General features: G+C 41.2%; 1 protein-coding gene across 1 annotated transcript; it reads right to left on the bottom strand.

Moving 5' to 3' along the window:
• Positions 1 to 1,282: 1,282 nt before the first annotated feature.
• Positions 1,283 to 21,167, bottom strand: LOC144493603 (gap junction Cx32.2 protein-like). The gene is made up of 2 exons (XM_078212752.1): positions 21,078 to 21,167; positions 1,283 to 2,917 (listed from the first exon to the last, which is right to left on the bottom strand). Exon 2 carries the CDS (start codon positions 2,899 to 2,901, stop codon positions 2,014 to 2,016), a length of 888 nt encoding a protein of 295 aa, XP_078068878.1. The 5' UTR covers positions 2,902 to 2,917; positions 21,078 to 21,167; the 3' UTR covers positions 1,283 to 2,013.
• Between the last annotated feature and the right edge of the window lie 3,833 nt (positions 21,168 to 25,000).

Below are 25,000 nucleotides of genomic sequence, written 5' to 3'. Positions count from 1 at the left end.
CGATATTGACTTGGAAATATATCATCTTCCCTTCAGAGTCACTGAAAATTCAATCACAGGCCTTCTTTTTCTGCTTCATCTATCTCAGTAATGTCCTCCAATTATATATCCTTGAATCCGTCTTTTGCTCCTCCAGCATTAGATCAGTCTGCAGTCCTTCTACCCTTTGCTCCATGTCAAAGGTCACTCTTCCAGCCATGATCCTTCTGCTCACTGAAACAGTTTTATGGGTGCAGTTTATTTCCGGTGACAGAGGTCCCTCTCTCCAATTGGAGAACTAGGTAGGAACCCTGTCTCGCCTTTCCCAGGAGACTGGACATTATTGCAGGGAAATTGCACACTTACATGGACAGCTTCCGGCCTCCCATTTGATCAAGTCCACGTTAGGGTGGAAATCCTGCACCTGACAGCTGCCAGCCAATTAGAGACCACCAGCTCTACATTAGCAGACATGCCCCCAGGAGTGGTAGTTTCCAGTAACGCACTGAGGACTTCACCATGGATTATTACTGGATTCCGAGAGAGAAGTGAATGAGTCAGGATGAGAGTCACAGGGCGGGAGTCGTGAGTGAGGTGTGGCTAGTGGGGTGTCAGATGCAAGGACAAGTGGGGAACTTTCAGCATCTACCCTCACCCTATGCTGGACCCCTCAATTGGACACTGAGTGCTGTGAAAGAGGGACCCTCATTAGGCCACTGCCAAATTTGCCAACGTTTGGTCGGTAGTCTTCTGTGGGCACTGGCGGACCCATACGGTCCAGTCAAATTCCTAGGCAGTCATTAACTCCCCAGTGAGCTCAGGAATAATTGATTTTAGTTGACTCGTTAACAAACCTAAATGCTATCCCACTGCCAGCATGTGGATTTTCCATGCTGGGCCGTTCCCACCCCTCACTATAAGGGAATACTTTTTCCATCACCAAGAGTCGAACATGCAGCCTCCTTTACTTTGATTTTGCTTTCGATCCCTCTCAAGCTGAATGGTCCATTTCTTTTTTACTTCTTAAAGTTTTAAATTTATTTATTAGTCTCACAAGTAGGCTTACATTAACACTGCAATGAAGTTACTGTGAAAGTCCCCTAGTCGCCACACTACGGCATCTGTTCGGGTAACACTGAGGGAGAATTTAGCATGGCCAAAGCACCTAACTATTGTTTAATATTCACCTTTCTCTGTCCCAGAAAGTGTTCTTAGATTCTAAAAAATAATTGTTACAGAAACATTAACAGTAGCCCCAATGCAGTTCTCTTTTGTATCTTTCTCAAAAAATAAATAACATACATTTAAATTTTAAAAATCATTTATTTATCCTCTATTCCAATTTGCAAATTTGAAACATTCAGGTAATTGAGTTATCGTGTAGCAATACTAATTAACAATAAAAATATTTTCAGGTCCTTAAGTCATGAATAAGACGAACATGGTGAATAGCATTTCGTGTCAAACTCTTATGATTTTATAATCTACCGTATGTATGACTAGAATGCATCTTATACATTTCAATATCCAGCATAGCGTCCTTGCAAGCATCAGTTTCTGATAACATCCATACACACAATCTGAAATATGATCCGTATAAGTTGTCATCGTCACTTGTCTATGTGATTGTAACAATGCACTGTCATCTGTCAATTGGCAAACATTGTGGCAGTTTGAAAAATGCTGTTGCATTGAGATGCATCTATGCACATGTGTGCTGAATGATATTTGGCAAAACCTCCTGCAAATCACTGCTACAGCTAGGAGATCTTCAGGATGTCAGAGAAAAATAGATCTAGTTGTCAAAGTTATATGTTTCGGTTCAGTTGCCCCTGAAGTCTTTTATGTAGATCTCTTGCCTCTTCCAGTGCCAGCAGAAATTGTTTTACAATAATTAACTAGAAATTACTTTATCACTTTGATGCATTTAATACACTCAATGCACTCAATAATTATTACCTTTGTCTACTCTTGTTCCTATCTTGCATTCTTGGCACTCTCTAGGCTTCCTCTTCTGAGAAATAATATATACGCTCATTCTCCCTTAGAAGATTTTTCTTGATCGTTCTTCGGTTTCTCTGTAGATTTTTCAAAATTATAGTTAAACTTATTCTGAGAATCAGGGTCCTGGCATTGTTTCTCTCCTTTTAAAAGCTCAGATTTAGAACCTGATGGAGACACATCTTCAAGCAGAACAGATTTATCAAGAACAGTTCCAGAATGAATTTGATAGTGATACTTTTTACGTGTGGAAAAGGTAATTTGTTTGAAAATTAGGTAAATTATTTCAGATAAATTTAGAACAAGGGACAGACCACTCACTGCCAACATGAAAATAATGAAGATGGTCTTTTCTGTTGGGCGTGAAATAAAGCAATCTACCTTATGTGGACAGGGATATCTGTCACATACATAAATGGGACCCAAAGAAAATCCAAACAGGTACCATTGACCCATAATGAAAGCAACTTCAAATATAATTTTACACAAGATTTGCAGTAAGTAGGTGAATAATAGGATCCCTCTTATCTTTACTTTCCCATGAGTTATAATGTGCTTCGTCTTCTTGACCTTTCTGAATGTGGTTTCAGTTTCATTGGTTTCTCTTTTCCCATCCTTGTGGATTACGTGTAAAGCGTGTCCAAGATATAGCAAGGTTGGAGTTGAGACAAAAATGATCTGAAGAACCCAAAAGCGAATGTGAGAGATTGGAAAAGCTTTATCGTAGCAGACATTTTCACAGCCAGGTTGGCGCGTGTTGCAAACAAAGCCAGACTGTTCATCACCCCAAACCTTCTCTGCTCCGGCCCCAAGCAGTAAGATCCTGAACACAAACAATGTAGTGAGCCAGATTTTCCCAATCACTGTAGATTGTGACTGAACTTTATCCAGGAGTCTTCCAAGAAATGTCCAGTCTCCCATTCTTCAAAAATGATGTCTGTCAAATTAAACAGAGACTGAATTATAAATTTGAAATAATTCACTTAGGTTATTGCTGAAATGACAATGTACCAATTCTTTGAGTCATAGGGTCATAGAATCATAGAATCCCTACAGTGCAGAAGGATGCCATTTGGCCCATCCTACCCTGGTCCTATCCCCGTAACCCTACATATTTACCCTACTAATCCCCCTAACACAATTTAGCATGGCCAATGCACCTAACCCGCACATCTTTGGACTGTGGGAGGAAACCGGAGCACCCGGAGGAAACCCACGCAGACACAGGGAGAATGTGCAAATTCCACATGGAGTTGGAATTGCACCCAGGTCCCTGGCACTGTGAGGCAGCAGTGCTAATTACTGTGCCACCGTGTCACCCTAATAGAGCTTTTCAGCACGGAAAAAGGCCCATCATGTTTGTGCGGCCATCAAGCACCTACCTATTCTAATCCTATTATCAGGCACTTGGTCCGTAGCCTTGTATGCTACAGCATTTCAAATTCTCATCTAAGTGTTTCTTAAATGTACTGAGGGTTCCCACGTTGACCACCCTTTCAGGCTGCGAGTTCCAGATTCCCACCACTCTCTGGGTGAAAGTCTTTCTGCAAATTCCCTCTAAATCACCTGCTCCTTATCTATGCCCCCTGGTTATTCACCCCACTACTAAGGGGAAATGTTTCTTCCTACCTACCCTATCTATGCCCTCATAATTTTGTACACTTCTTTCTGGTCCACCCCTCAGCCTGCTCTGCTGAATCCACAGGATGGATTTTTGTCAGAGCACCCCCACTTACTTGCTCTAACTTCAAGAGAGTAGCTAAGAGCTTAGCCTCCATGGAATTTCACCCTCACCCCCCACCCCTCGAGATATTGTCCGTAAAAATGTAAACATGTTTTTGAAATATTAAAACCATTACAATTTATATGCAGTCTTTAATGTAAAAGCAATTTTATTGCAATGAAATAATGAAAACGTTTGGTCTGGGAGAAAATTAATACCAAAACAATCAAAAGCTATATTTAAATAGTTGTTAAAATGAAGCTTTTGATGGTTGCCCTTGTGGTGGTGGGGGGGCAGGGGGGGGGGGGGGGGGATGCTATTTCCCATCTGTAAAACAGCGAACTGTGAGAGATGAGGAGAACCTCTGCAAAAATTCTACCTCAGCATTGTTTTTGACTGAAAATTGTATTTGTGACATGGTTTATCTCACTTCTCTTAAACGTTGTGCAATTAGTATTAGGCTTTAAAACTGCTACTAATTTAAAAAGCAAGAGTGAAAATGTATTCCTGAGTGGTATGCAGTGAACAAAAATTAAAAACAATCAAGGACAAAAGGCGGAAAGACTACTTGCAAATTAATATTAATATGTGTTCTTCAACCTATAGATGCCATTTTAATAATTGGATGACACAACTATCGAGACCTGGAGTTTCTGCAGTGCAGTCATTCCTGTAATCACAGTTTAGCATGCATGAGGTGAGGTGTTGTGCCCAGCCTTTGATCATGAACATCTTTTTAAGGAATGTGTATTTAAGCCTCTTGAATTTTACTGCTAGAATGTTTTAATAAAATCAAAGTCATGGGCCCATCAGTGTTCAGAAAGAGTCAAACACAAATGAACGTTTCCACTGTTTTGAAGGTTTATTTATATATGGTTGGATGAATCAATTATTAATGTAAGGCTCTATCGGTAGTTCTTCAAGACCTAGATATTCACTTATGAATTGCAAATATTTAATAAAGATCCTGAATGGTGGATGCCACAGTGGCATATTGGCAATGTTTTATTTTATTTGTTCATGGGATGTGGGCATTGCCAGCATTTATTGCCCATCCCTAATTGTCCTTGAACTGAGGACTTGTCCAGCCATTTCAGAGCGCATTTAAGATTGCTGTGGATCTGGAGTCACATGTAGGCCAGACCAGGTAAAATTGCAGATTTCCTTCCTAAAGGGCATTAGTGAACCAGGTGAGTTTTTACAACAATTGACAATGATTTCATGGTCACCATTAGACTTTTCATTCCAGATTTTTATTGAATTCAAATTTCACCATTTGCCGTGGTGGGATTTGAACCAGGGTCCCCAGAGGATTACTCTGGGTCTCTGGATTATTAGTCCAGTGACAACACGCCATTGCCTCCTCTAATGTTACTGCAGTAATGATCTGGAGGTCGGGATTAATGCTTTGGAGACATGAAGTGGAATGTTGTGTCCTCACTGGTACCGAGCTCAGGTGGAAAGGGCATGTATTTAGCAGGGAATTATGGCATACCAGGACCCTGTCACCTTCCCATCTCCACCAGAATTATGTTCTGGGCAGGAAGGCCCATGGTCGGCCTCCACACCGTGCTGCCAAAATACTCATTGCATTCCTTTTGTCAATATTCGTTGTTACTTCATCAAAAATATCAATCAGAATGACCAAGCATGGTCTCTCTTTTACAAGTCTGTACTGGTTCTACTTAATCAACTTAAACCTCTCCAAGCTCCAGTTGATTTTTTTCCCCAATTATTTTTTCTAATATCATATCCTCTATCTCTAAGTCATGGGTAAGGCTAGAATACTTAATGAGTACATTGTGTCAATATTTACCAAGGAAGAGGATGTTGACAAGCTATCAGTAGAAACAGATATAGAAGATGGCCGGCACAGTGGCACAGTGGTTAGCACTGCTGCCTCACAGCACCAGAGGCCCAGGTTCAATTCTGACCTTGGGTGACTGACCGTGTGGAGTTCTCCCCATGTCTGCGTGGATTACCTCTGGGTGCTTCAGTTTCCCCCCACAGTCCAAAGATGTGCGGGGTAGGTGGATTGGCTATGCGAAATTTCCCCTTAGTGTGAGATGAATTAGCAGGGTAAATATATGGGGGTATAGGGCCTGGGTGGGATTGTTGTTGGTGCAGGCTTGATGGGCTGAATGGCCTCTTTCTGCACTGTAGGGATTCTATGCTTTGTTTTGTTCAGGATCTAGATGGGATTTCTTTAGGGTTTATCTGTTACCCTAAGAATGCTACCGTAGACTGTCATTCTATGTTTATTTACAGATTCTACATACATCACAGTATTCTACATGAGGTTATACATGTCTTCCCACTAGACCTCAGTTATGTAATCATGTAACATTGCATCAAAGTTACTTAAGTAGTTACATCAATGCCCTGTGACATTCTCCTGCTAACTGCCTCCTGCTCCATTCCTTGGCCTAAGCCCTGCAGATACAACCTTTGAAGAGTATTGTTCTGAGAGGTATTGAGATTGGCCCAGAAGACAAAGGTTGTTGGTCTGGGAGGTGAAGGCTGTTGGCCTGGGCATTGAAGGTTTTTGGGCTGTTCTAACAGGTGAGTCCTCACAGTGGCTGGCAGGATGATGTGGGAAGCTCCGAAACAGTTCATTCAGATCTGGCTCCCATTTTAAAATGGTGCCAACACCTGCGCTGCCATCACCTGATGCCCCAGTCGGTGCCTTTCTGCCTAGCCCTGATATTTAATTTGCTGGAAATCCTGCCTCTGCCTTGTTAATTGGCTGGCCGTCATGTAATCACACTGGTGAACCACCTCCACTCCAAACAGGAAAGCTTTCCACTTTCAGTCTGCTGCTAGGTTCTGTGCCACTGAGATTAAATCCTGCCCTTTGTAACCTTGAATTTTGGGAATCCAGCCCTCATCATTTTTACGCCATGTTTCCAATATTGCTATTGCACCATATTCCCACATGCCGGCTGTGCTTGTAGATCACCAGATTTATTCAACACACATTGTGTGGTGAATAAATCTGGTGATCTCCAAGCGTAGCCGGCATGCATACATTCACTTTAAATCTGTTTTTGTATTATGATAATGCTAACAAACGGCATTTACTCACAAATAGCTTTCTCACATATGCTCAGTTTGTGTTTCACTCGGCCCACTCTGTTCCAGACTTCATTAATCATACTTAGCATAAATTAGTATTGTTCTGGTTGTTGAAGATCAATCATCCCATCATCACTGCAGAAGTTCCTCAGGGTAGTGTCGAAAGTCCAACCATCTTCAGCTGCTTCATCTGTGATCTTCCCTTCAACATAAAGTCAGAAGGAGGATGGTTCTGATGATTGCAGTGTTCAGCACCATTTGCAACTCCTCCGATACTGAAGCACTCCATGCATACATCAGGGGCGGCGCGGTGGCACAGTGGTTAGCACTGCTGCCTCACAGCGCCAGGGTTCGATTCCCGGCTCGAGTCACTGTCTGTGTGGAGTTTGTACGTTCTCCCCGTATCTGCGTGGGTTTCCTCCAGGTGCTCCACTTTCCTCCCACAGCCTGAAAGATGTGCTGGTTAAGTGCATTGGCCATTCTAAATTCTCCCTCAGTGTACCCGGAGTGTGGTGACCAGGGGAATTTCACAGTAACTTCATTGCAGTGTTAATGTAAACCTTACTTGTGACTAATAAATAAAGTTTTACACAAGACATGAACAACATTCAGGTTTGGGCAGAAAGGTGATATTTGCATTACACAAGTGCCAGACAATGACTTTGTCCAACAAAAGTAATGCTAATCATCCCCTCTTTTCAGTCAGTGGCATTATCATCGCTGAATCCCCATTATAAAACACTCTGGTGGTCTCCATTGACCAGAAACTTAACAGGACCCCCGTTATAAATAATATGGCCACAGGAGCAGGTCAGATACTGGAATTCTGAACTGAGTAACTAATTGTTTGACCCTTCAAAGTCTGTCCATCAACTTCAGGCAGAAGTCAAGAGTGTGATGGAATACTGCCCACTTGCCTGGAGGAGTGCAGCTCCAACAGCACTCAAGACACTCAATACCTTCCTGCATTGACACCCGAAGCATCACCTTAAACATTCACTGCCAAAGGCGCACAATGGCAGCAGTGTGTACAATATACAAACTATCCTGCAGCATCTCACCAAGGCTTCTTCAACAGCATCTTCCAAACCCTTGGCCTCTGCCACCTAGAAGGATAAGGGCAACAAATTCATGGGAACATCAACTACAAGTTCTTCTCCAAGCTACTCACCGCCCTGACTTGAAAATATATCACCGTTCCTTCTTCACTGTCACTAGTTCAAATTCCTGGAGTTCCTTCCTTAACAGCATTGTGGGTGGACCTAAACCACATGGACTTCAGAGATTCAAGAAGGCAGCTCGCCACCAGCTTCTGAAGGGTATACTGTGGAGATGCCTGTGTTGGACTGGGGTGGACAAGATGAGAGGTCACACGACACCCGGTTTTAGTCCAACAAGTTGATTTGAAATCACAAGCTTTTAGAGTGCTGCTCCTTCATCAGGTGAAGTGATGAAGGAGCAGAGCTCCGAAAGCTTGTGATTTCAAATAAACCTGTTGGACTATAACCTGGTGTCTTGTGACCTCTCATTCTGAAGGGTAACTAGAGATGAAAAATAACTGTTGGCCTTGTCACTGGTGCCCACATCCCATACATGATCAAAAATACTGAAGGGTAGTCTCTTATATTGGTAACATTTTTTTGTAACTTAAGATAAAATGCACTTTTGTATTTCTTTCTTTTATGGCTGTAGGAATGAACAAGATTGAAGTCAGTCTATAAGATCCAGCGATGTGACAGTAATGAGGGTGCCTGTGTTATGTATTTCCTCCATAAATATTTTTTTACATTATTATGCTAAGAACAGAACTGAATCTTCGTGATCTATGGAGTACTGCAGGGTAATGGAAATAAAATTAAACATTGAAAGATTTTTTTTCAATCAGCTGGAAGAAGCTTCTTCCTGTAGCACTCTATAGTAATCCTGACAGAACTGCTAAGGATGCATTGCTCTTCTGTTTAGGGGCTGTGAGATCCAAATTGATCTATATTCTTGCAGCACTTTGTTACATTGCATACATTGGTGTCAGACTTGGCTCAGCATTTCTATGGAGGACATAAAATATACCTGTGCCCCTCAGATTACCAACCAGTGAAAATCTATTCCCTGATCAGAAGGTGGATTGTATCTATTCAGAAACAAAATTATGCTTCTAATTTAAACATGGAATTGTTCTCAGTAAACAAAAGGAGACGAGCCAATGTGCGCATCAAGCAAAGAAGTCAGAGATGATAGAGATGCAGGTGAAATACTGTCAAAACACTTTAAAATGTTTGTTAAATGTCCGAAACTAAATATGACAGAGGATGATATCCCTGTCATTCCTCAACTGAAATTGAATTTTTCAAGCTTGAGGAATGGCCAAACTGGAAGGAGCATTGGAAATGTGTCAAGTGGAGCAGATAGAGTGGAACATTAGACAAGGAAACACGATGATTTACTGTACAGATAATAAAGCAGACAATATTCTCACAGGATGCAGACAGACAGACAGTGGCAGTGAAAGCCATGACACGATGATGGGAAAGTTTAATGGACATTTTATCATCAACTAAAATGTGGTTTATGCAAGGGCTAACTTAAAGTAGCAAATGTCCATGATTCACTATGAACACCACAAACTGCAGCACCATCTCATTGAGGCTAATTTTCATCTGGCTGACGACCATTTCTTGCCTGAAAAACAAAAGCTCAGAAGCTGAAAAACAGTACGACAAGCTGGCCGATTTCTTGCTCTCCCACACCCAATAAGCAACAGGGTGCTCCTTTAGCTACATTTAAATGAACCCAAGCCCAAATATAGTTTGGGCCTCCAGGGACCAGGTTTGGGTGAGCAACACAACCACCCCTCTGAGTTTGGACCCATGGAAGTTGAATACCGCCCAGAGAAAGTGCACAATTCAAGCAAAAGAAGAATTGTAATATGTCTTGCAAGTATGAAGGCAACTATCCAACCCAAGTAGAAAGGTCCAGCTATAGATTCCGGTACCCATAATAGAAATCATAGAAATCATAGATTAATTTCAATAATACAAAAACTATACGTGACACTGGAGAACGGGCAAAAAAAATTTACGAAGATGATATCAGAACTAAGAGGTTACAACTATTGGAAAAGACTGAACAGGCTGTGGTTATTTTTCCTCGAAAAGAGGAGACTAGCAAATGACAGAATAGAGTTTTTAAAAAAAGATATGTTCTGGATAAGGTAGAAATGCAGAACAACAACATCAGTTTGTAATTAGTGTAGTAAAATGTCCGAAGGCACTTTGCATTATCAAATAAAATTTGGCACCTAACCACAGATGGTAGGAAAAATGACCAAAGTTGTAGTTAATTTGAGAAGTTTTAAGGAATGTCATAAAGGAGGAGAGAGAGGTGGAATGGTTAAGGGAGAGAATTCCACAGCATAAGGCCAAGACACCTGAAGGCAGGGCTGCCAATGGTGGAGCACAGTAAGAAGTCTCACAACACCAGGTTAAAGTCCAACAGGTTTATTTGGAATCACGAGCTTTCAGAGCGCTGTTCCTTCATCAGGTGGAATGACTAAAAGTGGAAATGAGTAAGAGGCCTGGAGAAACAGAATTATCTTAGCAGGTTGCAATAATGCAAAAGATTACAGAGAGGTAGTGGCAAGGCATGAAGGGATTTGAAAGCAAGAATGAGAATGTTAAAATCGAGGTGTTCCTGGACAGGAAGCCTATGTAAGTAAGCAAGGGGAAGTGTGAACAGAATGTGGGGCAAATTAGATTATGGGCAATAGAGATTTAGATGAGCTCAAGTGATGCAGGGTAGAAGATCGGAGGACAGCATGTTGAAATAGCAGATTCTAGTGGTAGCAAGAGCGGGGTTATAAATTTCAGCAGTAGCTCAGCTGAGGCAGGAGCGAAGTGGGACAATGTTACAGAGGTGGGAATAGACTGTTTTAGTTATGGAGTGGATATGAGGTCAAATGCTTCTGGTCAGACAAAACGCCAAGATTGCAACGGATCTAATTCAGCCTTAAATAGTTGCCAGAAGAAAGGATGGAGTCATTAGTTAGGGAGGGAGGTTGTCAGTAGTTTGTGATGGAACTGAGGACAATGGCTTTTGTGTTCCTAATATTTAATTAGAGGAAATCGCTGCTCATCTCATTCTGGATATCAGACAAGCAGTGTGACAAATCAGAGAAAGTGGAGGGTTCAACAGTTATGGGAGTGAGGTAGAGCTGGGTGTCGCCAAAGTCCATGAGGTTCCTGATGTATTATTTTCAAATGAGAAAATATTTCCACCTGTCGTAAAGTTCAAAACTAGAGGTCATTATTATTAGTTAGTTATGATTTAATTCCATAAGAATTATTCTATTCAGAGGCGTGAGAATGTACAATTTAACACCACATGGAATAATTGAGGAAACTCATGAAACTAACAGTTGGTTGATAGGGTAAGTGAAGTAAGGAGTGAGGAGGCTTCGGTGGAGGGTGGGCTTGTTCCCGTGCTGCAAGTAAAATGTAATGCTGTGTATTAAGTATGGAAAATCTGGCTAACATTCAAGCAAAGGATTGAAACAAAATTGCAATGGATTACAATTCCAATTTTAACATTTGGCCCCAATAAGGCAGTCAGCAGGAAAAAAGAGACAAATGATCGTTGTTGATGGAGAGGTGCAACAAGAAAGGTGCCGAGGCTAATATTGGACCCAAATATTTATCTGAGGCCAGGGGAAGAATTCCTGCTACTCACCGTATCATTTGGAAAAGGTTTTGGGCTATTCTTGAATAGCCATCCGTGGCCTCTTCAAAGATTGCTGGCTAGGTCATTTAATGCCTAGTGCAAGTGAATAGGTGCACATGGTCATTTACGATCTGGAACTTTCGTATCCATAATTTAAATATCAATGGTAGCCTCCATCCACATTTGAAGGCCTCCACCAAAACAACAGCAGCCATTATAATTGAGTGGAAAGTGACCTGATTTATTTTCATGCCACTTCCAACCTGTATTATAAATTGTTTGAAATTTGGTATTCTTGTACGCATCCTGATGAGCACAAGATGAAAGGCTTCAGCGACATGTCTCCCTTCTCAGCAAAATTCTACTTCTGGACCAGCAAGTGACTGTTTTTATATATAAATATATATTATATACATATTTTAACTCCATTTTTCTTTAGGTGTCCATTTTCACTGTTTAGTGGCTTGGAACACCTAACCATGGGAAGCCACATTAACAGCCCAGAGGTACCACCATTGTCCGCCCTAAACCGCACCCACACCCCTTCCCTCCTGCCCTGACCCCTCCATAGTGAGAATAGACATAACTGCTTCCTTTCCCACTCAGTCTAGCATAGACCTGGTGAAGGGCTTAGTTTCAGTCCACAGTAGAATAGCAGGAAGAATCTTCAAGATCCTTTTGCTCCTTTTAGTCAAGTTTTGGTTCTTCTGCTACTGTATTTGCATCCTCACTGCAGCAACATGGAGGTTGTGATCTTGGACTCCAGAGCTTGTCTTGGACCTCTGAACTCCCACCCTGAGAAATAGGTCAGAGTCAAAGTATTCAAGACTCAATATGACTTCAATTATTATTTCTGACTTGTTTAAAAAGAAAATTCATCCTAACCCCCGGATAATATTTTCTATGTGATTTCATGGTTACTTTAAAAAATATTTTCAAAATGTGTTGCAATGGGCTCATTTGCTGCTAAATGATGTTTGTCTGGTGCTTCTGGCAATTAGCAGTGAAATCTGGTACTGTGCTTTCATTGTACATTTTATGCACTGTTTATTCTAGATCATTCATAGACAATATGGAGCAGGTGGATTAAATTTGACCTAATGGGCATAATGAACCAATCTGCTAAACAATTCAATCATTCCTAGAATCTCAGGCTGATGTGTTTGTGGTGATTCTGAATCATACTAGAACCTGTGACACAGAGAGATGTTGCTCCATTAACATCAGATGAGTGTTTATACTTGAAATGGCCTCTCAATGAGGTGTAGTCCTCAAGCTCAAATGTTTTAAACCTACCACAGATCACCGGCCAACAGATAGGATAGAATCTTAAAGAAGAACTGCTGACTTAAATACATAGAGTTATGCTTTTGTTTGTGTGGTGAAAATTGTAGGATGAGAGTTTAAATCCACAATCGCGATAGAGTAAATTTCAAATATTAAACAGGATATCAAGGGAATGTAAAATGCATCGGCAATGTGTACCGCTACACATTTTCTGATTCAGGGAACTGAGTGGAGGAGATGAAGCTGTGCCATTTAATTTGAGATTAAGGATAGTTAAACAAAATTAGTAACAGGAAGGACCTTAAAATTTCAAGAAGACCTATTACTGCATAGGTCTCATGCTTGAGATTAGAGGAAAATGTTTTCAGTTTTGACTATTAAAAGGGATTTTGTTTTTCTAATGTTAAAGGTTGTTTACTTTTATATAAGTTACTTACATACTAATTTGCATGGGACATAGCTTTATTTTTAAAAAGTTGATCTTAAAATACCATGTGATTAAAAAAGTGTTTCCCTTATTATTTTGGTAGTTATCACTGTCATTTAGTCATCAGTGTCCAGCTGGAGAAGTCCATGGAGGATCTATTCAGCCTGTTTAGATACAAAATGGTGATTATGTATGAGGAAGTAGATTTTTAGTATTAGCCATTCCAACACAAGCAATAGCAAATTAAGGTGGCTTATTCAAAGGGTCAAGCTACACAGTTCATATCGAATTTATTGTTCATTCCAAGTTCCATCTTATGGAAAGTTTTTGCAATGTTAGATTTTGACCCCATTAAACTCTGAAAATGTATTGGCAACTTATTCAATTGCTCATAAGTTCTGAAGAAAAGTTACATTGATCTCAAAACGTTCATTTTATTTCTCTCTCCACAGACGCTGCTGTGTTTCTGTTTTTATTTCAGGTGTTTGTAAGTTATGTTCGTCAAAACAGGGGCGGCACAGTGGTTAGCACTGCTGCTTTACAGCTCCAGGGACCTGGGTTCGATTCCCGGCTTGGGTCACTGTCTGTGTGGAGTTTGCACATTCTCCTCGTGTCTGCGTGGGTTTCCTCCGGGTGGTCCGGTTTCCTCCCACAGTCCAAAGATGTGCGGGTTAGGTTGATTGGCCAGGTTAAAAATTGCCCCTTAGAGTCCTGAGATGTGTAGGTTAGAGGGATTAGCGGGTAAATATGTGGGGGTAGGGCCTGGGTGGGATTGTGGTCGGTGCAGACTCGATGGGCCGAATGGCCTCCTTCTGTACTGTAGAGATTCTATGATTCTAAAACAAAAATTGTCAGATGACATTTTCGTTCACGTAATTATTTTCCTGCCATAAATTTGTTGCAGGATGTTTAATTTTCTCCTGGAATTCTGGTTCTCCAAATTTGCACATTTGTCAGACAGTACATTGCTGTGCATTTGGGAAAAAAATGGTAACAAAGAAACAACTAGATATATCATTTGCTTGTTCACATATGCAGTCCATAACATCAGAGTTCATGTTCGAGGCGGCAGTTTTGCAATTAAGTCATTCTTTGGATGGGAATAATATTACCAGTTTGCATGCCTTGCAAAAGATTATATCCCGTATGTTTCAATGTAACCATTGTTAACGTTCTGTGGTGGTCAGCTGACCAGGTATAAATAGAAAGCAGATGGGGATTATGGGGAGCTTTTGTGACCCAGGACATGGCCCAAGTGATGGTGTAATCAAGTTTCTTTATTAAATCTTTACTTTAATTTACTTTGTGAAGTTGTTTTTTTTTATTGCTTGCTGCTGGAGTATTCTTCCTGCCGGATGAACACCATAGAGTGGGTTTGTTGAAAATGAGCAACATTTAACAGTAATTAGGATTCTGTAGTATAAGGGAATCTGGCACAGGGGTTAATGTGGGTCTGGGAAACAGTACTGCTCACAGTGCGTTATAAAGAGCCACGTGACCTGAGATAAATGCAAAATCTTACAGATGCTTGAGAACTGAAATAAAAACAAAGTGCTGGAAAAAGTCAGCAGGTCTGGTAGTATCTGTGGAGAGAGAAACCGAGTTACTGTTTCAAGTCCAATACTTGTGTAGAAGCAAACATGGAATTAACTCACAGCTTGGGCTATACTCTATATGTACATAGTTATGTGTTATCAATGAACAATTAATGTTCAAACCTGCAAGACTCAGAATCTCTGTGTGAGACCTATTGAACATACAACATGGTGGCAGCTAATGAAAAAACCAACAAGCTAGAGAAGAAATTCAAAAGCTTGAAAGCTAAAGGAGCAGAAATCTGGCCTGACTGAAAGCAGCTGAGGTGAAGATACAGAGGGCGAATCGCCTGAGAAAAACTTAATTTCAGAATTAGAAGCAGAAAGGCAGAAGAAAAAAAAACTCCACTGTGCAGCTGAGGACTCCACAAGCTCTGGTGGAGATTCATTGTCCATGGCCACAGAGTGCGGAGTCAAAGGACATGGCGAGAGTGAGCTAGGGATTCACTTGTCATGGGCTAGTTTACAAAGCTTCAGTGATGTAAAATAGAAGTCAGAGCAGCCCATTTCCAAAAGCACAGTGGCCAGCCTGGTTTCAGAATTGACACCATGCCACATGGCTGCTGAGCTCAATGCCAAAAAAAAAATGAAGCGGAAGGTTTAAAAACCTCAGCCAAAGCTGGGAATCAATTGTAAAATATAAAATCCTCTGATATCGAAAGAAAGGCCCCAAATTGTTGATTTAACAAATCTCTGCAAAACACTAAATTCCAAAGAATTCAGGACATCTTTAAAACATGTACAGCGTTCAAAGCTGGAACTATGGATCATAAATCAACATTACCAGATCAATCTGGACTGATCTGAGGGCCAGTCCACACACACAATTGCAGACCTTGACATAAAAAAATTGTTAAGGTACATGACAGCTTCATTATTAGAAAAAAACAGAAGCTGAACGGTGATTCAATGGGTCTGATAGCCAATGATATTATGAGGCAAGGAATAAACAAAATCCTCAGATAAATTTGATGACGTTCTAAAATCATTTAATGCATATTTTAATCGAAGAAGCAACAAAACTTTGAGAGAGCAAAATTCAACAAATGTGTCCAACAACCTGGAGAACCAATTGAATAAATTATACGGACTGGCTGAAGGCTGTGACTATGGTGACCACAGATCAGAACTCATAAGGGATAGGATTGTTGTCAGAGACAATGCCCTTTCAGACATACTACAGACCAAGGAAGATTTGACTCAAGAAAAAGCCATCCAAATAGTCAGTCTAAAATCCACCAACAGTTACTGAATTATTTTAGATAGTGACAATAAGCCATGGTGGAGAACAACCCCAAATATCCAGCTCGTAATACAACAGAGGGGCAGAGAGATTCCAGGACAAGGTAGGCAACATCCAAACTGACCACAGGAGGGTGGATGAACATGTTAGTGCTGTGAAGCCAAACAACCTCACAGGTGAGAGCAATGTCCAGTAATCTCAGTGCAATGCTTCAACATCAACTGCCTGAGATACTTTGGAAAAGTGCAAAGCTACAACGCGCAGACAGGTGCATCATCCCAAGACGCCCATGAGATTGAGGTACCAAACCAGGGAGACACCCAACCATGTTTCTCGGTTAAGGCCAAGGATCCTGGATTTCATTTTTGGAATGCAGAAATCGCAGTAAACGGTCACCTCGCTATCTTCAACTTGATAGTGCTACAGTCCTCCCAGGCAAGGAACCATGGCTGAGAGACCTCTGGCTACAAGCGATTTTACAAATCTGGAGGAATCCAAATTCCTGTCATGGGCATCATCCTAGAACCACTAACATTTGATAACAAGGAGATATTTGATATAATGGGAGGCAGTGACACAATGGTGTTGTCACTCTACTCGTAGTCCAGAAACCCAGGGTAATGCTCTGGGGTCTCAGGTTCAAATCCCACCACAATTGTCGCAAAAACCCATTTGGTTCACTTTAGGGAAGGAAATCTGCTGCCTCACCTGATCTGGCCTACATGTGACTCCAGACCCACAGCAGTATGGTTGACTAGCAAGCCACCCACTTGTATCAAACCACTACAGAGTCAATAAAAAGGTATAAAACCAGATGGCATCAATCTCAGCTCCTGAAAAGACAATGGCAAAATAGAATCACCACCATCACCAAATATCCCTAGGTAAGGAAACCTCCTGCTGATTATCACTAACCACCCTCCCACACATTCAGCTGATGAACACCCCTTGGAGGAAGCATTGAGGGTGCCAAGGGTGCAGAATTCAATATCCATCACCAAGAGTGGCTCGGCAGCATAACCACTGACTAAGTTAGTCGAGCCCTAAAAGACTAAAAGCCCTACTAGACTGGACCTATTGAGGGTGATGAGGGAACCAACAAGAGAGAAAAACATACTTGACCCTATCCTGACTAGATGACAGTATCAGTAGGAGTGACCACCGCACAGTCCTTGTAGAGAAGTCTTATCTTCACAATGAAAGTACTTTCCATCACATTACCACTGTGCAACCAGCATAAGCAGCAAGTAATAAACATAGCTAAGTGATTCCACAACCAACATGTTAGATCATAGTTCTGCAGTCCTGACACATCCAGCCATGAATGATGGTGGACAATTAAACAACTCACCCAAGGGGGAGGATGCACAAATATCCACACTCTCAATGATGGAGAAGCCCAACACATCAGTTCAAAAAAATATGGCTGAAACATCTTCAATCAGAAGTGCCGAATGGATGATTCACCTCAGCCTCCTCTGGTGATCCCCAACATTACTGATGCCGGTCTTCAGCCAATTCGATTCATTTCATGTGATATCAAGGAATAGCCGAATGCACGGGATACTGCAAAGGCCAGGGGCCCTGACAATATTCTAGCAACAGTACTGAAGGTTTGTGCTCCAGAACTTTCCATGCCTCCAGCCAAGCTGTTGTAGCACAGCTACAAGAGTGGCATCTACCCAGCAATACAGAAAATTGCCCAGGTATGTCCTGTATGCAAGTAACAGTACAAATCCAACCCAGCAAATTACTGCCCCATCAGTCTACTCTCGATCATGACTACAGTGATGAAAGGGGTCATTAGCAGTGTGATCAAGCTGCATTTACTCAGCAATAACCTGCTCACTGACGCTCAGTTTGGGTTCTGTCAGGGTCACTTAGCTCCTGATCTCATTACAGTCTTCCTTCAAATGTGGACAAAGTTCTGAAACCCAGAGATAAGGTGAGAGTGACAGCCCTTTACATGAAGATAATATTTGACCAGGTATGGCATCAAGGTGCCCTAGCACAACTGAAATCAGTGAGAATCGGGAGCAAACCTGATACCTGGCACAAAGGCAGATGGTTGTGGTGGTGGAGGTCAATCATCTCATTTCTAGGCTATTACTGCAGGAGTTACCCAGGAGAGTGTCCTAGGCCTAATTACCTTCAGTTCCTTCATCAATGACTTTCCTTCCATCTTAAAGTCAGATGTGGGGATAGTCATTGGTGTTTGCACAATGGTCAGCATCATTCGCAATTCTGAAACAGTCCATGTCAAAATGCAGAAAGACCTGGGCAATATCCAGATTTGGGCTGACATGTGCATGTAACATTTATGCCACACAAGTACCAGGTAATGACCATCTCCAACAGGAGAGAATCTAACCTTTGTCCCTTGACATTCAATGGCATTACCATTGCTGAATCCTTCACTATCAATATCCTGGAGGTTACCATTGACCAGAAACTGAACTGGACTAGCCATATACATGCTGTGGCTACAAGAGTAGGTCAGAGGTTTGAAATCCCGTGGAGAGTAATTCACCTTCTCACATCCAAAGTCTGTTCACCATCTACAAGACACAAGTCAGGAGTGTGATGGGATACTGGCCACTTGCCTGGATAAGTTGAGCTCCAACAGCACTCAAGAAACTTGCTCAGCCAAAACTCCATTAATTGCACTGGGACCAGAGAATCCCAGTCACGGGTGAGGTCGAAGAATTCCAGCCATTGTTTCTGTGACATTAATGTCAGAGTTTATTCTCCCCCATTCTTTCTTTACTGAAGGTGCAACATTTTGCAGTTCCAATGATTAGCCCCCCAGCATTTCCGCAAGGGATCATTAGTGATAGCACTGAGTTGTGGAAAACATCACAAACAAACACAATCTGGTTCTTACCCATTATTCATACATGCACATTATCCAGTGTAGCTCACTTGACATCAAACAAAGTTAGGAATCCTGCCTGAATTTGCTTCACCCTGAACCAAGTGATTAACTTTTTTCCGACAGGTTTCTTCCCTCCTACAAACAATTCCACTGTTCAATCTTCTCTTTGCAAATAATTCCGAAAATACATCCAGTTCTGTCCTGTCTTATTATGCATCCTTATTATGCTACTAAATCAAAAGGATCCAGTCTTTGAACGTCAACTGTCTGATCATTATTCACTGGTCAATCTATCTGTTTCACCCTCTCCCAGACACTTGGTAAATTCATCCCTTTAGGAAGCTTGAACAGAAATGAAAACATTTATTCTAATCCAGGTCACTTAGCTGAATGCTTGGCATTAAAATACTTGGCAAACTCTGTTCACTATAATTGATGACAAAATAATGTTATGTTCGACAGAGTCCATTATTTCACTACACAACAGAATCAACAGTGTATAACATGCAGAAAACATTGCTATTGTGAAATAAACTCAATATTTCATTGCTAAAATGGTTGTTCTGAATAAAAGCAAAAGTTAAACTCCTAGCTGTGTCAAATGATAAGTGCAAATGAATTGATATTGCCCATTTGATTATTTCACCAAAGTCAACATTACTCACATAAATCATCTCAAAGTGTTTACAATTTTGCTAACACATAGCAAACAGAAGAAATCCTCCCACTTATACTTCACACTTAAAGGTTGTATTTTAAAAGATGGCAAGAAACTTTTTTTGCTTCTAAGTGTCTAACTTCTCTCAATCAAGCTTGTGCACTAGGTAACCATTACAGCAACAGTGGCGAAGCAGAAGAGCAGATTGTCTGCCATACTCTAAAGTTGGGGTTAATTCCTGAAGGGTAAAGATGTGGAAGCGCATAGATCAGGACGAGACCATTGAGGACCTTTGGCATGTGCTGCATTCTGCTACATCATGACTTATCTGAATCTTAACTCCATTTACCTGCCTTTGTTCCATAGCCTTTAACCCCCTTATCTAACAAAAATCTGTCAATCTCAGTTTAGCAATTTTCAATTGACCAATCTTCAACAGATTTTTGAAGAAACGGGACATATATGTATAAGCAATCTAATTGAAAAGGTACAATGTGAAGTTAACTTTTTCTTTCCTGTAGCTATAGGATTATTGTACTATGATAGACAATTTGTGCTGAACCAGATCAGTCTAACATTGATTTAGCAAAATGTGCAGTGTAATTTGCCAGGATGCTTACATCATTTCAGCTTCATCCATGCTGTAATATAACTGCAGTTGCTGCAAAGCTTAAACACTGCCACCTGAGAACCTTTTAAAGCTGTTTCGATTTTTTGAATGTTAGTACAAACTGACTTTTCTGTCAACCTCCTGATAATAAATCCGCTATCCTGTCAGCCATTTGATAAGCAGTACTGTTCTGCAGACTCATCCAACATTAAAATTCAACCGGCATTTAGGGTCTAGTGAGCAGTGTATGTAAGCGCAAATGCATAGCACTCCCCTTCCAGATTAGAGAATGTTACTGACCCTGTCTGTATAACCCAGTGCTGACAAACTCTCTCAGTAAGCACTGGTCCCTTCTAGTACGATAGCATATACAGTACAATTTATGTTAGGTTAATTTGAAAGTGATTTTAAACACAACTGCTTTGATCTTCAATCTCTGTTGTTAGGTGATCTCATTTAGTTTAATGGTAAGAACATTTCAAGATTACATGGCCCCAGTGAGCCAGTCAGGGGAGCAGAATACAGCTAAGATTGATTCCATATTTAGTGACCTTCACTAAAAAGTTGTACATCAGGGTTAATTGCAGTATCCCCACCAATCATGGCTCACACATACCCCTACATTAAAAAAATGTATTTAACAGAGTGAAAAAAATCAGCAAGAGAAAAAAGAAAATGAGAGGATAATCAATTTAGAAACATAATTAATATTCCTAGGACTATTAAAGATTCATAAATTGCCTTTACATTTAGAACAATATAAATGTTTTCAAAGGTGCAATATGGAAATTCAAAGTGAGCAAAATTATTTCTTCCACATATCAAATAAGAATCATTTCATGAAAGAGCATCGTTATTTGAATAACATTGAATGGAAACAGAATCACTGACCTGCTTTAACTAACTCAGAGAAAAAGGAAGACCATCAGCTTCGAACAGCATAGCACGATTTCTAAAACATGTAGCTGTTTAAAAATAATGCTGGTAAACAGGGTATTACGTAAGAATTTCAAATGTTTGCTGTTCCAAAATGTTGTAATCACAAAGTTTATTTACCTCTGCTTTAAAGGTTAGTCTTGCCGAACAGTGATTGAACATGTTAACTGGGCATCTGTTATAATAAATATTTAAAATAATTCTATTTAAGAAAAATAAAATTAAACTTCTGAATAATGCTGGTTTTGTTTCTTGGGTGGAGAATATCAGTTGTGACAATGAGGCTGTTTTAATCGGGATCATAGAATGTTGTCCCAGTGACAAAATGTTGGGAAGCATGCCTGGTCTAATCTTATCATTTTAAACGCCAGATAAACTTGGGACCTTTCTGTCAAACGGTAAGAGTTATTTAAACTAGACAAGAAGGTAAGTAAAAATCATTAGAAAAAGCATGTTGAGAAGGTGGAAACAGATGAAATTAGTACAAAATAGTTTAGCATAAAGCAGAAATAAAGAGAATAAAGGAAAAATATCAAATCAACCAGTTACAAGAAGGAAAAGACCAAGGTAAATGGAAAAAAAGGCCTAAAAAATCCAGCTTGTTATCTTTTTTCATTGCTACAAGTGGACAGGGTGGGGGGGGTGGGGGGGGGGGGGGGGGGGAGTGCTCTTGGTGGAACAGAACACAAAAACAAAGCTGGTTCTCCAGTGGGAATGAGGGTGGCGCCGGGGGAGGAATCCATCCGCTTAAGCCCTCCGGAATTCCCCTGCACCTCAATCTATCCCCTGAGACCCTGATTGCCCCCTCGCCAGCCACCAGGCCCTCCCCACCTACCAATCCTCTGGTTTCCATGACTTAGTGCCAGGCTGCTCCCCTTAGTGCATCTTCTGGCCTCTACAGTTCTGTGTCTGAAAGGATTGGAGAGTTGCCAGCCAATCTGATTGCAAAATAATGCTCATTAGGGCATAATATGGCATTAGGGCTGCTGGAGTTGGCAGGGATGTGTTCCAAACCCCTGCCATCCTTAAAATTAAGGCCCTGGTATTAGGCACAATGGAGGCAAGGCAATTGCATGTAACGGGAGTGGCCACTGGAAGGATTCAGATTGTGACATCAACCAGTGTCTAATGCTGATTTTATGCTAGAATTGGCATTTTGGAGATCAATATTCCAGTTAATGCTCTCTTCTACTCTTGCACAACCAAATATATGTGCAGAAAGGGCCACTTCCATCGCTACACCACCTGTGCTCTTTGAAGGTTTCATCAATTAGGTCCTGATTGATTCATTCCTAATGATTCTTGCTACAATTGTAGAAGTGTAAAATTTTCATGGAGGTGTTCAAAGTTGTTGAAGAACACAGAGTGTGGTATGGCACATATTGAAGGGCCTTGTCCTGGCTTCAATGGTTCTACACAAACTAATTTCTTGCAGACATGGATATAATAGTTTGTATTCTTCTTGGATACAGCACAATAGGGAGAGTGAGCAGAGGTGACACAGAGCAGCACAAGCTACTGGAAGAGAGAGGAGGAAGACTCAGCAGCAGGACAATTGGAATCAGGATGTTAATGAAGCAATTATTCTATTTAAACCTCAGATAAGAACAGTGATTTTTTAAATTTTATTCTTCCATGAGTTGTATGCTTTGCTCTCTAAGCCAATATTTATTGTCCATCCCTAATTGCACTCAGGAAGCTGTTGGTGTACCACCTTCTTAAACAGATGCAGTCCATCTGATGTAGGTACATCCACAGTGCTGTTGGGATGGAGGTTCCAGGATTTTGACCCAGCAATGCTGAAGGAATGGCAATATAGTTCCAAATCAGGATGGTGCGTGGCTTGGGGAACTTTCAGGTGGTGGTGTTCTCATGCAACTGCTACCCTTGCCCTTCTAGGTGGTAGAGGTTATGAGTTTGGAAGGTGCTGTTGAAGGAGCTTTGGTGAGTTTCTGCAGTGCATCTCGCAGATGGTACACACTGCTGCCAATGTGCTTCGGTGGTGGAGAAAATGAATGTTGAAGGTGGTTGATGGAGTGCCAGTTGAACAGGCTATTTTGTCCTGGATGGTGTCAAGCTTCTTAAGTGTTGTTGAAGCTACATTCATCCAAGCAAGTGGAGAATATTCCATCTCACTCCTGCCTTGTAGATAGACGGTATATAGGCTTTGGGGAGTCAGGAGCTGAGTTATTCACCACAGAATTCCAAGCCAGAGAGCAGGCAAAGTGAGCACATGGCTTTACAAGGATTTCAGGCAGCTTGAATATTGTGAGAGCCAAGCTGTTACTCAAAATATGATACAGCAGTGCATTCAGATTCTTAAACAATTCAATTTCCCTAAGCACTGTTATCCGCAGTTATAATGGGAGCAGTCTGAGTTTGCGTAATCTGAGCTTGCAGATTTCAGTCTGAGCTTTCATTGTTGCACCCAGGCATCGGGTGGCTTCTGCAATGGAAACTGAGATGTCAGCCATCAGACTGATCTTCATGGTTGGATCTGTGAATCTGTTCATGGACTTGCCATCACTTTGGAAAAGCTCTGTGCAAAGCCCTGTGCTGTATTCCTCCTTGCTGCTTGACATTGACCATAGGTTTTCTGACTAAATATTTTGCTGTCTCGAATCATCAACCTTCTTCTGGCCTATTGAAGCCCTCATTTGAGTCTTCTGCAGCAGAACTCATGTGCGACCTCACCTTCACAAAATCTGTCAGGAGAGCCTCTTGCCTCCCAATAGATAAAAGATGTCTCTCCTGCTTCCCACATCCTGTACCAAAGCTTCCAGTGCAGCACTGAAAAATCTTGCCATGTTATGTCATTCTCTCTTTCCCAGGTCAAAATCCGTGTAGACTAACTTTTAGCAACTGCCCCTATGCCAAGTAAGGCCTCTCAGCCAAGTGTGATGGCCCATCATACACCCTATGCCATGCTATGGCACTCCACACATCCACCATAGCCCTCCATGCTCCCTATGCCAAGCTATGGCACTCCATCCACCCCTCTTCCCACCCAACATCATGCAATGCTTTCCCATTACTTTATGAGGCTTAACTGAGATCCCAGAAATCCATTACTCTTGCTAAGATACCAGAGAAAATATTGCTTGATTGACGGCTCTGACTCTCTGCACTCTGCTGTCAATTTCACAATGTTTATTTACACAAGGTTAAATAGTTCCAAGGGTTTGTGGTTTCTGTTATTAATACTTAAAAAAGGGTCTGGATAATTGACACTTTTACTGCCCTGTAGTCAGGGCAATAAAAAAACTAAACTTTTTTATCATAGTGAAAAGTAATGAACGAATTCCTTTTTTAAAGATCTTTTTAAAAATCCTTCTGTCATAATAGTCTGAATTGGTTCTATGCATTGTACAGTCTGTCAATGAGCAAGGAAGTGCCATGGCTTGCCCAATGGGGCCTGAAGGGCCATGGGGGATGGGCTGAGTGCCACAGTTTTTTATGGGGGCATGTGCGATAATGTTGGATGGTGGAAGGGCATAAAATATGACAGAGCAGCTCATTCAGATGCTTAAACAATTTAATTTCCCTAAGTACTGTTATCTGCAGTAATAATGGGAGCAAAGAACAAAAACAAAGAACAAAGAAAATTACAGCACAGGAACAGGCCCTTGGACTCTCCTTTAAAACGTGCCCCTTGCTCCTTAAACCTATGCCCCCTAGTAATTGACTCTTCCATCCTGGGAAAAAGCTTCTGATTATCCGCTCTGTCCATGCCTCTCATAATCTTGTAGACTTCTACCAGGTAGCCCCTCGACCTCCGTTGTTCCAGTGAGAACAACCCAAGTTTCTCCAACCTCTCCTCATAGCTAATATCCTACATGCCAGGCAACATCCTGGTAAATCTTTTCTGTACCCTCTCC

This window comes from Mustelus asterias, chromosome 5, assembly GCF_964213995.1.
Source record: "Mustelus asterias chromosome 5, sMusAst1.hap1.1, whole genome shotgun sequence".
NCBI lineage: Eukaryota > Metazoa > Chordata > Chondrichthyes > Carcharhiniformes > Triakidae > Mustelus > Mustelus asterias.
Note: the sequence above shows the minus strand (reverse complement) of the source record. Positions and strands in the feature narration are given on the sequence as shown.